General features: G+C 36.0%; 1 protein-coding gene across 1 annotated transcript in view; it reads right to left on the reverse strand.

Annotated features, from left to right (window-relative positions):
- Nucleotides 1-14836, reverse strand: part of LOC107193958 (neuronal acetylcholine receptor subunit alpha-7-like) — a 246598-nt gene that overhangs the window by 72580 nt on the left and 159182 nt on the right. Inside the window, exon 3 of the mRNA XM_015583497.1 lies at nucleotides 3716-3760. Coding sequence (XP_015438983.1) covers nucleotides 3716-3760 — 45 coding nt within the window. The remainder of the gene's footprint in view (nucleotides 1-3715; nucleotides 3761-14836) is intronic.

Raw genomic sequence — 14836 nt, forward strand, 5'->3', positions numbered from 1 at the left:
ACGCGTCGTTTAAAAAAACCATTGCGATTGCATTAAATTCTCTTGAATTGACCTTGTTCTGAGAATGAGTGACGAGAGATGTACTCTCGAGCAATTATGTTTTTTTTTATTTTCATTCGTTTGCAGCACCATCACCATGCACACAGGAAAATCTTTTTTTTTTGGTACCGCGTTTCTCCGTTTCCGGAATTAAAAAAGCATAATTGCTCGAAAGTACACCCTCTTGTCACTAATTTTCGAAACAAGGTCAATGCAAAAAATGTTAACGCCATTGTAATGAATGCTTTCTAAACAACAAGTTGAAGTGTCAGCTATCAGAATGTACACATATATATTTTATTAATTACAAGTAGTGCTTTGTATTAAAATCAAAAATGCATCAGCTACTACAGAAATTCGACATTATTTTTTGGGTATTCTAATAATAATACAAACTCATATTCAATAAAAAATCAAAAGATAGAGTAAAAATAAAATAATAATGTGGAGTATACATATATGTATGTATACATATACAGTAGCAGACAAAAAAGTTACCACTTTCTCAGTTGGTTATATTTTCATTATTTTTCTGTGTCAATTTAAAATTCTAGTATGTGTTTAATACATATTCGCAGTACAAATGCAGTATATGGCATGTTGATGTTAACAAATAATAAAAATAGAAGAAATCAGAAAAGTGGTAACTCTTTTGTCCGTTACTGTACAATAAATTAATGTTAGCTGTCAAGTTTCTTCGATGCCAATAAGTTGAAAAGGGAAGAACTTATATAATATAATGAATGCACAAAATTTAGAATCTATTCGTCAGTAATTGTTTCCACTCTGGTAATTAACACTAGACTACCAGCACTAACTGTATGCTAAGTTAAATTGTGTAATATATTTAATACGTGTAATAGATAATACAATATAACTTAGTATACTATAATGTAAAGTATATCAGAAATTAGAGGTTAACATAAATTCCGATGAAAGTATCTCTAGGATTTTAGTAACTGTAAAATAAAATATCTGAAATCTGTCATGTTGACGAGTTCGGTAGTTCTAGTCTTAAGTATCGTTAATAGTAAAAAATTAAGTCATAGAATATATCTCCTTTTATTTCTATGTTTAACGTAGCCTTCTATCCTACAAAGTGTCATAACATTGTGTCATAATTTACGTTTCTTTTATACTGTAGTTTTGTTATTCGTGACAGGAACTCTGTCAATCCCACCTGTATATTACATCCAATACATCAACGTATACCACCACATTGTATTGCCTCGTACAATGTCGTTTTTCACCCACGAATCCATCACGCACGTTTAATAATGTGGAACCATCAGTCAGCTGAATCTCCGTTACGTTGGTTACAGAATCCCCTATGTAACATGCAAAGATATCCCCATCCGATCCACTCATCTCCGGTGTAGCCAGAGTGTGTTCGACAGAGACGTTGTTAGAAAATGTAGGACGTGGTTTTCGATACGTGCCAACGTCAAATACATATATCTTGAATATCTCCGAGTCTTACTTTGGAGCCCGTCTGGATATCCCCAAGACTTATATTCAAAAAGATATCAGCGTCGGGAGTCAAGTGCAGCTGCGTCGTTCTGTTGCCTTAGTACATGCACTTGACGTCCGAAGGTACGCAAGGAAGGTTAAAAAGCGGGGAACAAAAACATTTCAGCGGCACACGGAAGATTTACTTGGTTCCTGCGATCCTTTATTACTTCGCGCGAAGATATGAACCTGCAAACTACCGAGATGAAGTACGAGGATAAGTAAAGGGACAAAAGCTTTAAGTCAAATAACATCTGAATATAATGTGCGGCATTTTTAGAATCATATTTTCATATTCCTGTAATTAGTTTAAAACAATTACTTCAGCATTATTTTTGTGGGAATTGCATTTCGGAACAACAGGGTTCAATGCTAAGATTTCGGGTTTCTGAGGGTGTAAGATCGGCTGAAATTTACTCCAGAATGCACAAAATGATACAAGTTGTATGAATCGTTCAAATTTTTACAAATGGGTCGATCAGTTTAAAAATCTATCATAGAAATGTCCTACAATACCATTGTTAATGTTTAATATCCTTTCCGTGTTCATAACATTAACATTTCATAGTACTTGATGAAACATTAAGTTCATATTAATTGTAATATTAACTATTAAAATTCAAAATCATTATCATTGTTAAAAATCCGACTGTTGAATTTTACTCATCTGTAAATCTTTCAAAATTATTCGATGAAAACATTTCTAAATTTTTCAAGAGGATCGAAATAAAATAAGAACTTTAATATAATACATCTACCGTAACCAGAATACATAAAATCTTCAGTCTATTAGTAGAACATGATAAAATATTAAAAATATTAAAAACATTCTTTTCGTGATACCCAACCTAAAACTAATTCAAACCATTAAAACTTTCGCATTAGAATTGTAAAAGCCCCCGATTCCGCGTATTTTTAAGTTTTTTATTCAAACGCCCATTCGAATATGCAAAATACCCACTGATTGTTCGTTCAGTTTGATCCCAAAGGTACGTGGATCCGCAAGTTCTCTCGATAATATTTTCCCGGCTCATTGATCCCCGGATCGTGGCTCGTCCGGGGACAATTTGGCTCCGCTGTTGACGTTCCCCAGGTCTTCTCAAATATTAATTTCTAGATCGCTAAACGGCAATCAAGGCCACGTGATTAGCTGACACGCGATGTAGCATCTGTTCGGTTGTAATTGTTGACAGAGGTCGATGAGAGGGGCTGGTGTGGGGCTGGGGTAGGAAGGTCGATTTGTCAATCGGGCAAAACATCATCGGTGAATCGTTAACTGCGAATTCGGGTCATCGCAAAGCCGTTCTTGCCTGTACGGCTCGGCAGAGGTACTGAATGAGGGCGAGGATTGACGAGGCATAAGCCGTTGGAAATGAGCAACGACAAGCGTTTTAAAGCGCGGTTCGAAACCTCCTGAAAGGAAATATTACGGCAGTCTACCCTAATAAGGGTGCGCCACTTCGGCCACTCTATGTCGGGGGAGTACCTGTTGCCCGTGACTATATTAATAGTTCCGGTTGATAAGAAACTATTATGGCCCACGATTCGAAGTTGGAAAATACTTCCGTCCCGTAACGCTTCATCGGTTGAACTTTCGGTATTTGAAGGGGGGAACAGAATCATTCTGACGTGGTTTAAGAGACTTTCACATTAAAAACGCTCCAAAAATAAGTGATTCTTAGATTTTTTCTTTGCACAGGTATACAACACACACGTAGTAAAAAACGCTATGGCCTTTGTTCATAGATTATTCAGATATATGAAAAAAGTTTTTGAATTACAGTTTTTTACCATTTGATTTATTCCACTTATTATTAGCGAAAATGTTCATGCTGTACGATAAAATTATACCTTTCAACGTTTGGAACTTTTAAACGTAATCAAGTGTCCTTTTGTTTTTCTGAATATTGCAATCAAATTTTGATCGTGTGTTTGAATCTGCAGTATAAATTCAGAAAAGTTTTATGAATATATCATACCATATTTTTACGTTTCAATGTTCGCAATTATTTTTTACTGATATTACTTCGAAGATTCAATTTTCAGATAAAATTGTTCAATGATTTTTCATATTTTCTAACCATTCGTGCATATTCACACATTAAAAAAAAACTTTACAGCAAATCTAACTTGTTTTATGTTCATTGACAAAAGTTCACAAACTTACCAATTTCAGCCAAAGATTCGTGATGAGCAATTGGTTCTTCTCGTCCTGAAACATCAAAAACACAGATTTAGGTACTAGTAATGCAACAATTATTTACAAGATATACAAGATGATTCATTTTTAAGATTTATAAGTCCAAAACTGCAATAAATTCGCTATCGAGTTTTCCCACAAAACTCTACATTGAATCACTAATTCTACTGTCATTTAGCAATCCTTAACTTTTAGTTTATTGCACCTCCACGATTTCCTTATTATTATTACTAGACTGCGGATGTTTATGCATTTATAGTGTTTCCTGACTTGCGAAGCGTAACAATATTCTAATAAAATTCAACAGTATTATACTTACATGTGTGTTATTAACATATTAAAATATTTATATTAGAATTGTCTTTCTTATACAGGGTGTAACAAAAATGTTCGAGGACCCAGAAATGGGAGACTCGTGAGGTGATTTGAAACAAGTTTTTCCTTAGCAAAAATTTTCTCCGAGGCTTCGTTAACGAGATATTAACGAAAAACCCCGACCAATCAGAGCGCGAGTCTGTCGGCTGAGTTCCCGCGGTGACGTTGGTTACGCGCTGCGATTGGTAGCCAACGTTATCGCGGGAACTGAGCCGACAAACTCGCGCTCTGATTGGTCGGGGATGATTCGTTAATATCTCGTTAACGAAGCCTCGGAGAACATTTTTGCTAAGGAAAAACTTGTTTCAAATCACCTCACGAGTCTCCAATTTCTGGGTCCTCCAACATTTTTCTCACACCCTGTATATTAATGCTCAAAATAATAAATCTGCAGAAACATCCACAGTCTAATTATTACACTCCCAAAATAATGTGACAGTCATTAAACAGTATGGTCTAAAAAATTGAATAAAAGCCGTTTGAGGTACAGATCATGAATCACACCAGATGATATTTGTGCTCTACCACGTCGCTCGAGCGGCCACCATTTTGCGTTCGGGCTGTCTCCGTTTGTGCACTACTCGAGTATCTCGATTTCGTTCTGTGTGCCTCTCGAATTGTTAAACGTATCACGTAAAGCAATAGGTTCCCCCGGTTTCGTATTCAATCGCATTCTTCGTCCGATTACAATCGTGCCTCCCGCGCAGAACGATTACCCAGGTATGGCGTATCACACACCTTCGATTTGAAATCGCGAGAACTCTTGAAAACAAAGGGGACGGTCGTATCGAAAGACAGGGAGGAGTAAAGTAACGGTTTTCCGTAATTCGATGCACAAGAAGTCGAGGTGAGAGAGAATATTGGAATGAAAATTTATGGACGTATTTCGTTGCACCAAAACAGTAAAATTGTTAGTCAGTGTGCCGGTATTTATCTGTGTAAGTTGTTTCGTTATTTAAACAGAAGTTGGTAAATGATGTAGCCAAATATACTATAACCAGATATGGGCAAATTCATTATCTGAGTAAAGAGTAAGAATAGAAGACAAAAAAAAAACACTTCGTCACTTTTAATCGATTATTAATTGCTTTTCGCTATCTATTACTCGAATAAAATTATGCCAACTCTGATTACAACAATATTATAGAATGACTGTTTTTGTTTTGTGTTTACAAGCTTTATTGATATCAAACAATTGCTTTAACATTTGTTGCTCAAAGTGGTTCCCCCAGTTTTCATAATTTTCTACTATTTCTCTGGGAAAACTTGGATTCCCCGACGATAATATGGAATGAAACTGTAACACCAACTTAAATAAGAACGTTATTGCTTCTACATGCACCTAACAAATGTTAATAATACCACACACAGAAATGAATGAATAGAAATGAAAATAAACGTTTTATTTTAAACTGTTATCAACTCTCGACTCCCAAAACTGTTTATTCCACACCAAATTGCTACAAAAAAGAACAGAAGGAAAACTCTCGTGTGAAAGTTGTTCCAGAGTTTGCTGGAAAAAAAAGTTTACTCTGCGTGTGTGACAGAACCAAGTGCCCCTGTTTCGCTGTCCGTTCTCTCCAAGGGCCAATCAAAAACTGATTTCCATACGTTTATCATAATCATTTTGTAATTATCGCCGACATATCCATTTACTCGATGACTAACCAAGGAACACGTCACATGACAGTACGAACACCATGACACGCAGTTTGCATTAAAATCTTAAAGTAGCGAAGATAACGTTGAAACTTTTTAAATGGCCGCCTCTCATATTTCCACATAAAACCCGTTTAAAATTTCATTTAGAAGGGACGAAGGGGGACGCTTCTATAACGCTGGTATTCCATTAACCTCAACTAACACAATGCACCCCGTGAACTTTCGTAATAATTTTTTTTTCTCCTTCACCCTCGGCCAGTGCTATTGAAAAAAGAGAGGAGTGGGTCTCTAGAAAAAATGAATGGAACACAAGCTACCGCGGGTACATCTTCTGTGGAGATGGTGAAAAATGTCACGTGACGCATGGGGATGCAGATCGTCTTCCGTACTCGTTATCTTATTTATCGTGCCCGGTCGGGATTACTAACTGGGTCGAGGCAATTAATAAAATGCAATAAGCTCGGTAACGCTGTCTTTGCACCGATCGAACGACCAGGCGGGAAAGAAAATCTCGGGGCGGGTCATTAATAACGACGGAAAATAACCATCGCTCGAGAGGCTCCCAGCTTCGACAATTACCTTGTAATCATTTATCGAATTCCGGGGCGATTTATGATTCGGATCCCCCGCCTGGATTTTTGGACACCGCATCAATCACGAAAACCAATTACACGGGGACTGTGTCTCCGAGGCGGAAACAGGCGACACATTTTATCCCTTACGAACGTGGACGTTGTTTCCGGTTGCCCTCTTTTTTTTTTTTACGAATCCTCGACAGATTGCTCGTCAATTAACGTAACAATTTTGCTGGCAGGTAGCCTTGTGTTAAAGGGAAAAATGACCATTATTAAAATACAGTGGTGGACTGGGTCTAAAAATATTGGTTGCCAGGAGACCAAGGAGGGGCCTACTTGTAAGGTCACTTTACAAGGGGGACTCTGAAAACTGATTTCATTATATTTTCTTAGTAAACAGTAATGAAGCGTAAACTTTAGTTTCATACAGTAAGGATATGGAACTTCTGTTTTATCTTCAAGCTACTAAAATGTCATTACCGTTTTTAACATGTTGTCTAGTATTTAAGGGGGCCGAGTTGCTATCCGGCAAGCTGACACCCTGGCCAATCTGCCACTGTTAAAGTGTTTAGTGTACAAAGCAACAGCAGTGACTACAAATACTATCAGATTCTACGTGCCTATGTTCTCGAGGGGATTTTGGAGTCCTCAGGAACTCAGGGCGAAGTTAGGTCTTTAGCAACCACCATTTCACGAGATTGTCGTTTGTGCTATGCCCGACGTCCATATGTATCCTAGATGCATGCTGCAGTATGAATGAGTTTCATACTTTTGTGGTAAGAAGGAGCAAATGGTGTTTCTATACATCGAAACGGAAACGCTTACTTTTTCATTCGGTTGAAATATGCACCGTGGAGATTAGAGGAAAGTTGCCGAATTGTGATCATCGCCTAGGTTGGACCATTAGTATAACTTGTCAGGTGTAAGCAATTTGCGGCATATGATAGACAACATATGTATTATAGTAGTGATTGCAATAAGTAACTTAGTATACAGGGTGTTCCTAAATAGCTTCGACTTCCGGAAATGAGGAGTTCGTGAGGTGATTTGATAGAACTTTTTCCTTAGCAAAAATGTTATCCGAATACAATTTAGTTATTTAGTACATATGTATAATACTTAAAGCAATTAAGGAACTACTTATCTAATGGTTTTCACAATACAAGTGTTTTTATAAACAGTCAGTATAAATTTATTAAAATATTCTCTAAATTTTTGTTTATAATATGCGGTTTCAATTGTAATACCCACTAATTGATATTTGAATTAAAAATGTGTTTGTTGAATCAGTAAAAAGGAATAAACTCTTAAAATATAATGTCAGAAGATTCTTAAAAAATTTGAATCTGTACAGATTGAAAATATTTTGCAATAATTTTATTTACTATGTTTATATCTTATTAAAATATCTAGTCTACAGATATTCGAAATAATAGCACACAGCGAGTGTATTAAGGTGTAACATTCGTTGCGAACTAATTCGGTATAATTCAGTACAGCAACGGTGACGTCAATGAATGCAATAAATAATCGGCATTGTTTCTTCATTCTAAAGCAGCATTACACGAATGATTGGCTAGAAACGAACATTGTCTGTTAAAGCAGATTATAGAGTGGTTGAACAAAACTTAAGCTCGGCTTAGCGTTTGGTTTACCGCTGGTTCGGTATCCGCAGTAGTGTAAGATTTAAATTGACCCTAAGCTCCCTCTTCCATATAACGACTACAATCCTAGGATGCAGTTTAGTCGAGCATCGAAACTAACAGGACACACCAAGCATTAACGAATTAGAAATTTTTAGGAAATTTAATATAACTTTTGGGACGTGGAACTATTGGTAAAATTGCAAAGCATAATTTTCTCGTAAACAATTAATTAACGCAGCAATATTTCTCTGCTCGATGTTTTATGTATTATTTATATTATGATAACTACTTTTTCGTTAAGGAATAGAAATTTTTACAATGGAAATATTTGGATGCTCTGCTTCTTTGCAGTCAAAATTCCAAAGTAAGTAGGTCAAGATTGCAAATAAATATATTCCTACTGAATGTGTAACATTTTTATTTTTATCACTGTTATATATAATAATTCCCATTATAATGTTATTATACATACTAAAACTCAAGTTTTCGTAGCTTTGATCAATAAGCCCTTTTGAAATATTTGAAGGAAATTAGAGTTTTAGTAGAGAATGAACTTTGAAATGCACATTCCGATTTGTGCCATGCCATTTATATAAGACTACAAGAAACTATGTATTATATACTCACAGATACACATAAATACATGATACTAACATTTTATTTCGTAATTTAGAGTACGTAGCCATATGGCAACAGTGGGAACGAAAGGGTTAAGTCCATTCAATAGTTCGAATCTAGCGATTATTGAACAGTTCCAATGTTACACGTTTTTTACACCTTTTATTTGCTCTTTTGTAAAGTTTGACAAGTGTCACTTAATGACACTTTGGCACTGGGGTCCAGATATAAAAGAAAAAAGAATTACTCATTGATTACACCAAATTCATCGTCAGTGACAAACGAAATTCGAGCACTTTTTCTCTACCGAGGAAACTTCGCAATTCTCTCATCTCCCCTTCTCATTACACCAATTTACGGTGATTCTCTTCGTGCACCCGTCGCCATATATCGTGAAGTTAACAATCGGTGCTTCGTCTTACTTCACAGGGTCGCGCACGGGGGACACTCGGATGTTTCCAAAGTCCGTGGTCCATTTCCAAGAAAAGTACGTAGGGCTGGTTTCCGGCTTATCCTTTCGCCCGTCCACGAGATAAACTGTTTTTCGATAATTGGATCTTATCGTTTGCTTTCGACCCCCCTCTCAAATGGGGGCCCGCGGAAACCATCCCGAAAGCCCTGGTCGGTGGACTAAATCCTTGTTGTGTCCCCTACTTTTGTTGCATAATTTACCATCTATTTACAACTTCTTGTTCCTACCAAAACTTTCGACCTTACACGTTGACCGCGAGTAAGCGTAATTACGCTGTTGATTCCAGCTTAGAATGACTATCTTATTGTTTATTTTAGAGACAAACACAGTGGTCCAGAATCAAAATTTAGCAGCTCAATAGGGTATCATCAATCTCATATAACAATAGAAAAAAATTCATACTTTTATGAAGATGTTGAGAAACTGTTAGTGATTGATGACAATTTGATAAAAAAAAAAGTTGATAAAAATTTGTTCATTTACCTACTTCTACCTAAATAAAATTATAAGATTCGAAATTTTCATTTGCTCGAGCTAAACATGTGTAAGAACTGTTAAATTTTGATTCTGAATCAATGTGCGATAAGGCGATTGAAGTGTCTCGAAGAAATGAATTCTTCACTTAATGTTCAGTTCAGTATCTCGAAGAAAAAACGTATTCGTACGTTTTATAACTGCAAATTTAATTTTTTATTTACCAGTAAGATTTGTTTGTGTATTATGTCAAACGAGCTTTAGTTTCGATATTGTGTTATTTATCTAATTTTTATTTCACAATGTCCATAAAACCATCTTTAATGAATTATGATAGTTGTAGTGACCAAACTCGTATTTTGTTCTTCATTTGTGTTCTTTGAAAAAAGAATTTTCAGAGTTGAAAATATCAGTTTTAACAAGCAAAGAATCACATACCTAAGTGATAACAAACAAAGGAGATTCGTGTGGGTCAATATTAACCCATTACGGGCCTCCGCGGAACCGCTGAATCCTCGGTACTCCGAGCTTCAATGGGGTAATAGAGACTTATTTCTGTACATTTGTTATTACTTAGACTGTGAACATTGAGCACCTATAACATACATGATCGTCTAAGCCTCAAAATTCCCAGCAATATCACTGTACCAAACCTAATTAAAAAGCATTACACCTGGGAACCTGTCCTTGTCATTGCCGAGGAGCCTTCGAGCACTCATCGAGGATTTACTGTACATAGGTATTCCCGCAAAACATACATTTTCATAACATACAGTTTCATGGGAATAAATTAGTAAACCATGTCATTGTAAATCTTACATTTGGATACTTGCAACACAAAAATTCATAATAGATATAGTTTCGTAAATAATTTATCAGATCAGCCTGTAAGTGAATATAAACAGCATCTACTAACACTTATTTATGATTTATATGGGTGTATGAATATTTTTGCTGCCTACAGTAAGTGCATACTTACATTTCTTAATATTAATATAAATACATTTCTTAATATTTCAAACTATGTAAATAACTTGTAAACAAGTATCTCAATCAGCAAGAACAGCAACGTAACGTGAATATAAGAACGAGTATGTACAGTCAATAATAGAATGGAACATCCGTTAAGAATATAGAGTTAAGACTTCGCCGCGACTTGACGTTGCAAATTTCGAGTTGCAGAACTTCAACACTTCACCCCAGACCGTAGAATGTTCGTGAGCGTACGAAGCACGTTGTGTCCGGATTTCCGACGTTAAATCAATATCGGGTCGAAAGACGAAGACGGGCGAAACGGGGGTAAATGAAATTTCTGTCGCTTTACGAAAATTCTTTTGATGCGTCCATCGTGACCCCGCTCGCTCCACCCTGCTATTTGGAATTGGTCCAAGGTGTGTTCCGCTATTTCTTCCCATCCTGAAGCCTTTATAAATTTTCGAGCGTCCCAGGGCCAAAGACTTGGAAGTTCAACGAGATACGGTGACTTCGACCGTTACCGCACCTTCATCTTCGGCTAATGAGAGGAAGGAAAAAAAAAAAGTTTGACCGCGACGTGCCGACACGGATCGCCGGGAATTGCCCGCGCTGCCAAGAACTCTGACAAACGAAAAACTCGTTTATCTTTCGTTTCGCTTCCTGAACTTTCCTCGGGGATACTTGGCAACGTTCGAAAACGAGCCTTAAGAGGCTAGTTTCGCGATGGATGCAAACTGATAGACGAATTCCGTTCACGGGAATAAACGTTACGTAATTATACATGATAATTAGACTACGGATTTTTATGCATTTATAACATTTTTAAACCTTCACAACATCTGTATCTACACAGGGTGGACCACGAAACGTGATCAGCTTAGATTACTCTGGTGTTATCGAAAATTTTGTTGGCTAATAAAACATGATTCGAAGAGAGCTTTATATCCATCAGCTGTAATTTTTCAGCGATTTGTAAATTTTCGATCGATCAGCTAGCAGTAGAAGAATCTAAGCTGATCACGTTTCTTGGTCCACCCTCTATACATATTTAAAAGTCAAAGTATGTATGTACGTTTGTTAAGTAAATGCTTGTATATCCTTCAACGTATCCGAACTAAATTTGGCATGAATATTCTTCAATACCCTATAAAAAATACTGTGGGGGTCCCTGCACTCTGCTCCCATCACCCCTAAAGCCCACCCTCTCTTAAACCCTAACAATTTTTGCATTGTAGCTCAATAGTTATTGATAATTTTAAGGAGGAATATGTGACGAAAATTGATTCTTTGCATATTGCCCCATAAAAGTAAAATATAAAAATAACCATAACCTTTCGAACAAATAAAAAATGCCTGCATGGTTTTAAATTTGATTGTAAATTTATTAATTATGCTATTCTTCAACTGCACGAGTAATACCTGGCACAAGCAGATAATATTTGTTAGCATTAACTGTTCTGAGTAGAATTCAAGGTAGATGGCCTATCGCTTATTAACCCATGGAGTATTTAAGATAGGATTTTGGAATGCTTACAGTCTTGGAAGAGGGACCATGGGACTAAACACACATCGCATAGTCGCGGAAGACCACGTTGCGTCCTTTGACTATCAGAGACATAGGCGTGTTTATGTAAAATAAGTGAAACAAAATAAGGGGTGGAAATCAGTGGGACGTTGCACTTTATATAAGCACTTCAAGTGCATCGGGGGATAAAAAACCACAGTCCCAGGTTTGACCTGAACTTCAATGTTTCAAAACATCCTCAAAACCAACCCCTCTTTTTATTGCTTTATTTATTTTTTAATTTATGTCCCCTTGATCTCAACTATTCCACCTGAAAGTACAAACATTAAACTTCAATGAATGTTTTTGCAACTTTTTTCGAAAAGTACATAGTTTATAAGGTATTTCAAGTTTTAAATCACTTGGGGTCACTTGTTCTCTATGTGCACTTCTAAAAACTTCCAGGGTGTGTGCACTCGCAGTGTTAATATCAAAATACCTACAATATATCAGAAATATTCCAACATTTGAGGCATGTCCTTCTTGTCGTACAACTTACACGGATTACTCGAATTCTACGAAACTGGGAGGAACGTAAGGGATTTTGTTCTGACGAACGGAACATCGCCGCAAGAGCATTGCGGTCATTTCAATCACCGCCCACAACCTCTGTAACACGTACTGGAGGAACCTTGATATCGCCACTTGACACGTGTACTCCTTACACGGTTCTCCATGACCTAAATTATTATCCTTCCGGTTTGCGGGAATTTATTCTTTATCGGATTCGTATTGATCTCGGGAAACGTGTACCACCGTCGAACGGTTTCCGCATTTAACGAATGACGCTGCCCCCTTTAACCACTAATTGCCACTTACACGTGCCTTCTCAAGAAATATTTTACCGGTTTATTTTAAATTGATGCCATGAAATTGATTAAAAAAGTAACTGCGTTTTATTTATTAATTTTTTCTAGTGAAATTGCAACTAACAAACTACGATTGAATTCGTTTATATAAATTTTTATTTTCATACGATATTCTACAGAAACTACCAAGGAATGTGTTTCACCTGTTTCAGGGTTTTATGGAAATTTATTGTGATGAAAGCTAATATTATGTAAATGTTCGAGGGTCAATCTTTAATAAAGAATCGTTTGGTTATAAACTGATAACAATTTATTGTAACTCGAAATTCGTAGGGATCTTCAAGCTTGTTTCCTGACCTTAAAAATACTTGGATGTCAACGAAGAGTAAAAACAAGAATTTTGAGATACAATTAATGGTTATTAGTTTATATAACTCTTACTTTAAAAATAAGCCTTGTACTTTTTATGGTTGAGTTTGAATAACTCAAATATGATATGCTCCAAATAATTAATGCGTCACTACATTAGAAAAATGAATTTTCCATGATAATAACAAAAAAGATTTTATTTTACATACTTCTGTACGTATCGATCTTCATCTGTCGGTCGAAAATTTGATTAAACACACAATTATAGAGAAATAAACGAGAATTTTGCGGATACAATATATTCTCCTTCTGTTACAAAATGCAGAAAGGAAATCAGAATCCTGCTTAATTTTCAAATCAATGGGCATTATTTGACAAAGCCGCCAAGGCGACTTTGCAAGGAATTTGCGACTCGAAGCCCCTGAAACTCCTGCAGGAACATGAATCGCAAATTCGTCTTTACTGCACCGCACCGCGAACTTATAGTGCATCTGGAAATATATGTATAGAGAGAGGAAGTAACGAAATCGTCCCTAAGGATATCTTTTTACCGTGCGCTCCGCAGACCTTCTATCCTGGTTCCCTAAAGCCGAAAATTCTACTTCGGATATGGCTTCTAAAAATTTCAAAGGCACCAGAGACCTTCCGAAGAGGCTATACATATCGGATGTATTGTATTTTCTACCTTGTGCTAATACAGTTATTGCTTCAAAATTTTCTCGTCACGATTCTTCGGTATCCTTCGTACAATGAAATTACACCTGTTGAATTCAAAAATAATCAAACGTTCAGATTATTTATACATTCTCAACCTGCCTATTGAAAAAAAGCGAAGTAAAAAATTGAGTCTCATGAGGATATGTTAATGGAAATTAGCATATGTAATTTGTATAAAGAAGTGTATTATTTCTTTAAACAATACTTCTTTGTACTTGTTAGAATACAGTAAACCGGAATATTATTTGATAGTTATCCATTCTCTTAATTTACCTGTTGCTTGTCATACTTATTTATTTGTCAACTTATGGTAATATTTGTAAACTTTTAATGCTGTTGATATTATGAAGTACATTAGAAAGTATGATAAATTCATACTTGGCACGTGTCAAATAGAGTATTCATACAATGAAGTCCACATGTAACTCTTATTTTAAAAATAATCGGTTATAATACAATTAACCCTCGGTAAGCAATGTGAGTGGTTGTCGATCTAAGCAAAATTTTATTTTTAACGGACTTTCCTCCGAATTTGTTTTTGTACTGAGAAAAGGTTTCATACATTGGATTTAACGAATGTTTGTATTGTATAATATAGTCGAGTCTATGATAAAAAATTCCAGAATAGTGTCAGATCTTTTGAAAGCCTAAAACAGTAAAGAAAACTTATGATTGGACATAAATGACCCAGTTTGCGCACGAAGTGTGAAAAAATATGTTTGCCTGTGGAGGGTTAATAATGATTGAGTAGATCCAACTAGATTTCTTGTGTAAAATAAGGACGATTAAAAATTCTAAAACCGTTAAACTAGTGCATTTTCGAAGAATGAAT

Source organism: Dufourea novaeangliae, unplaced genomic scaffold (genome assembly GCF_001272555.1).
Source record: "Dufourea novaeangliae isolate 0120121106 unplaced genomic scaffold, ASM127255v1 scaffold21, whole genome shotgun sequence".
In the NCBI taxonomy this organism is placed as follows: domain Eukaryota; kingdom Metazoa; phylum Arthropoda; class Insecta; order Hymenoptera; family Halictidae; genus Dufourea; species Dufourea novaeangliae.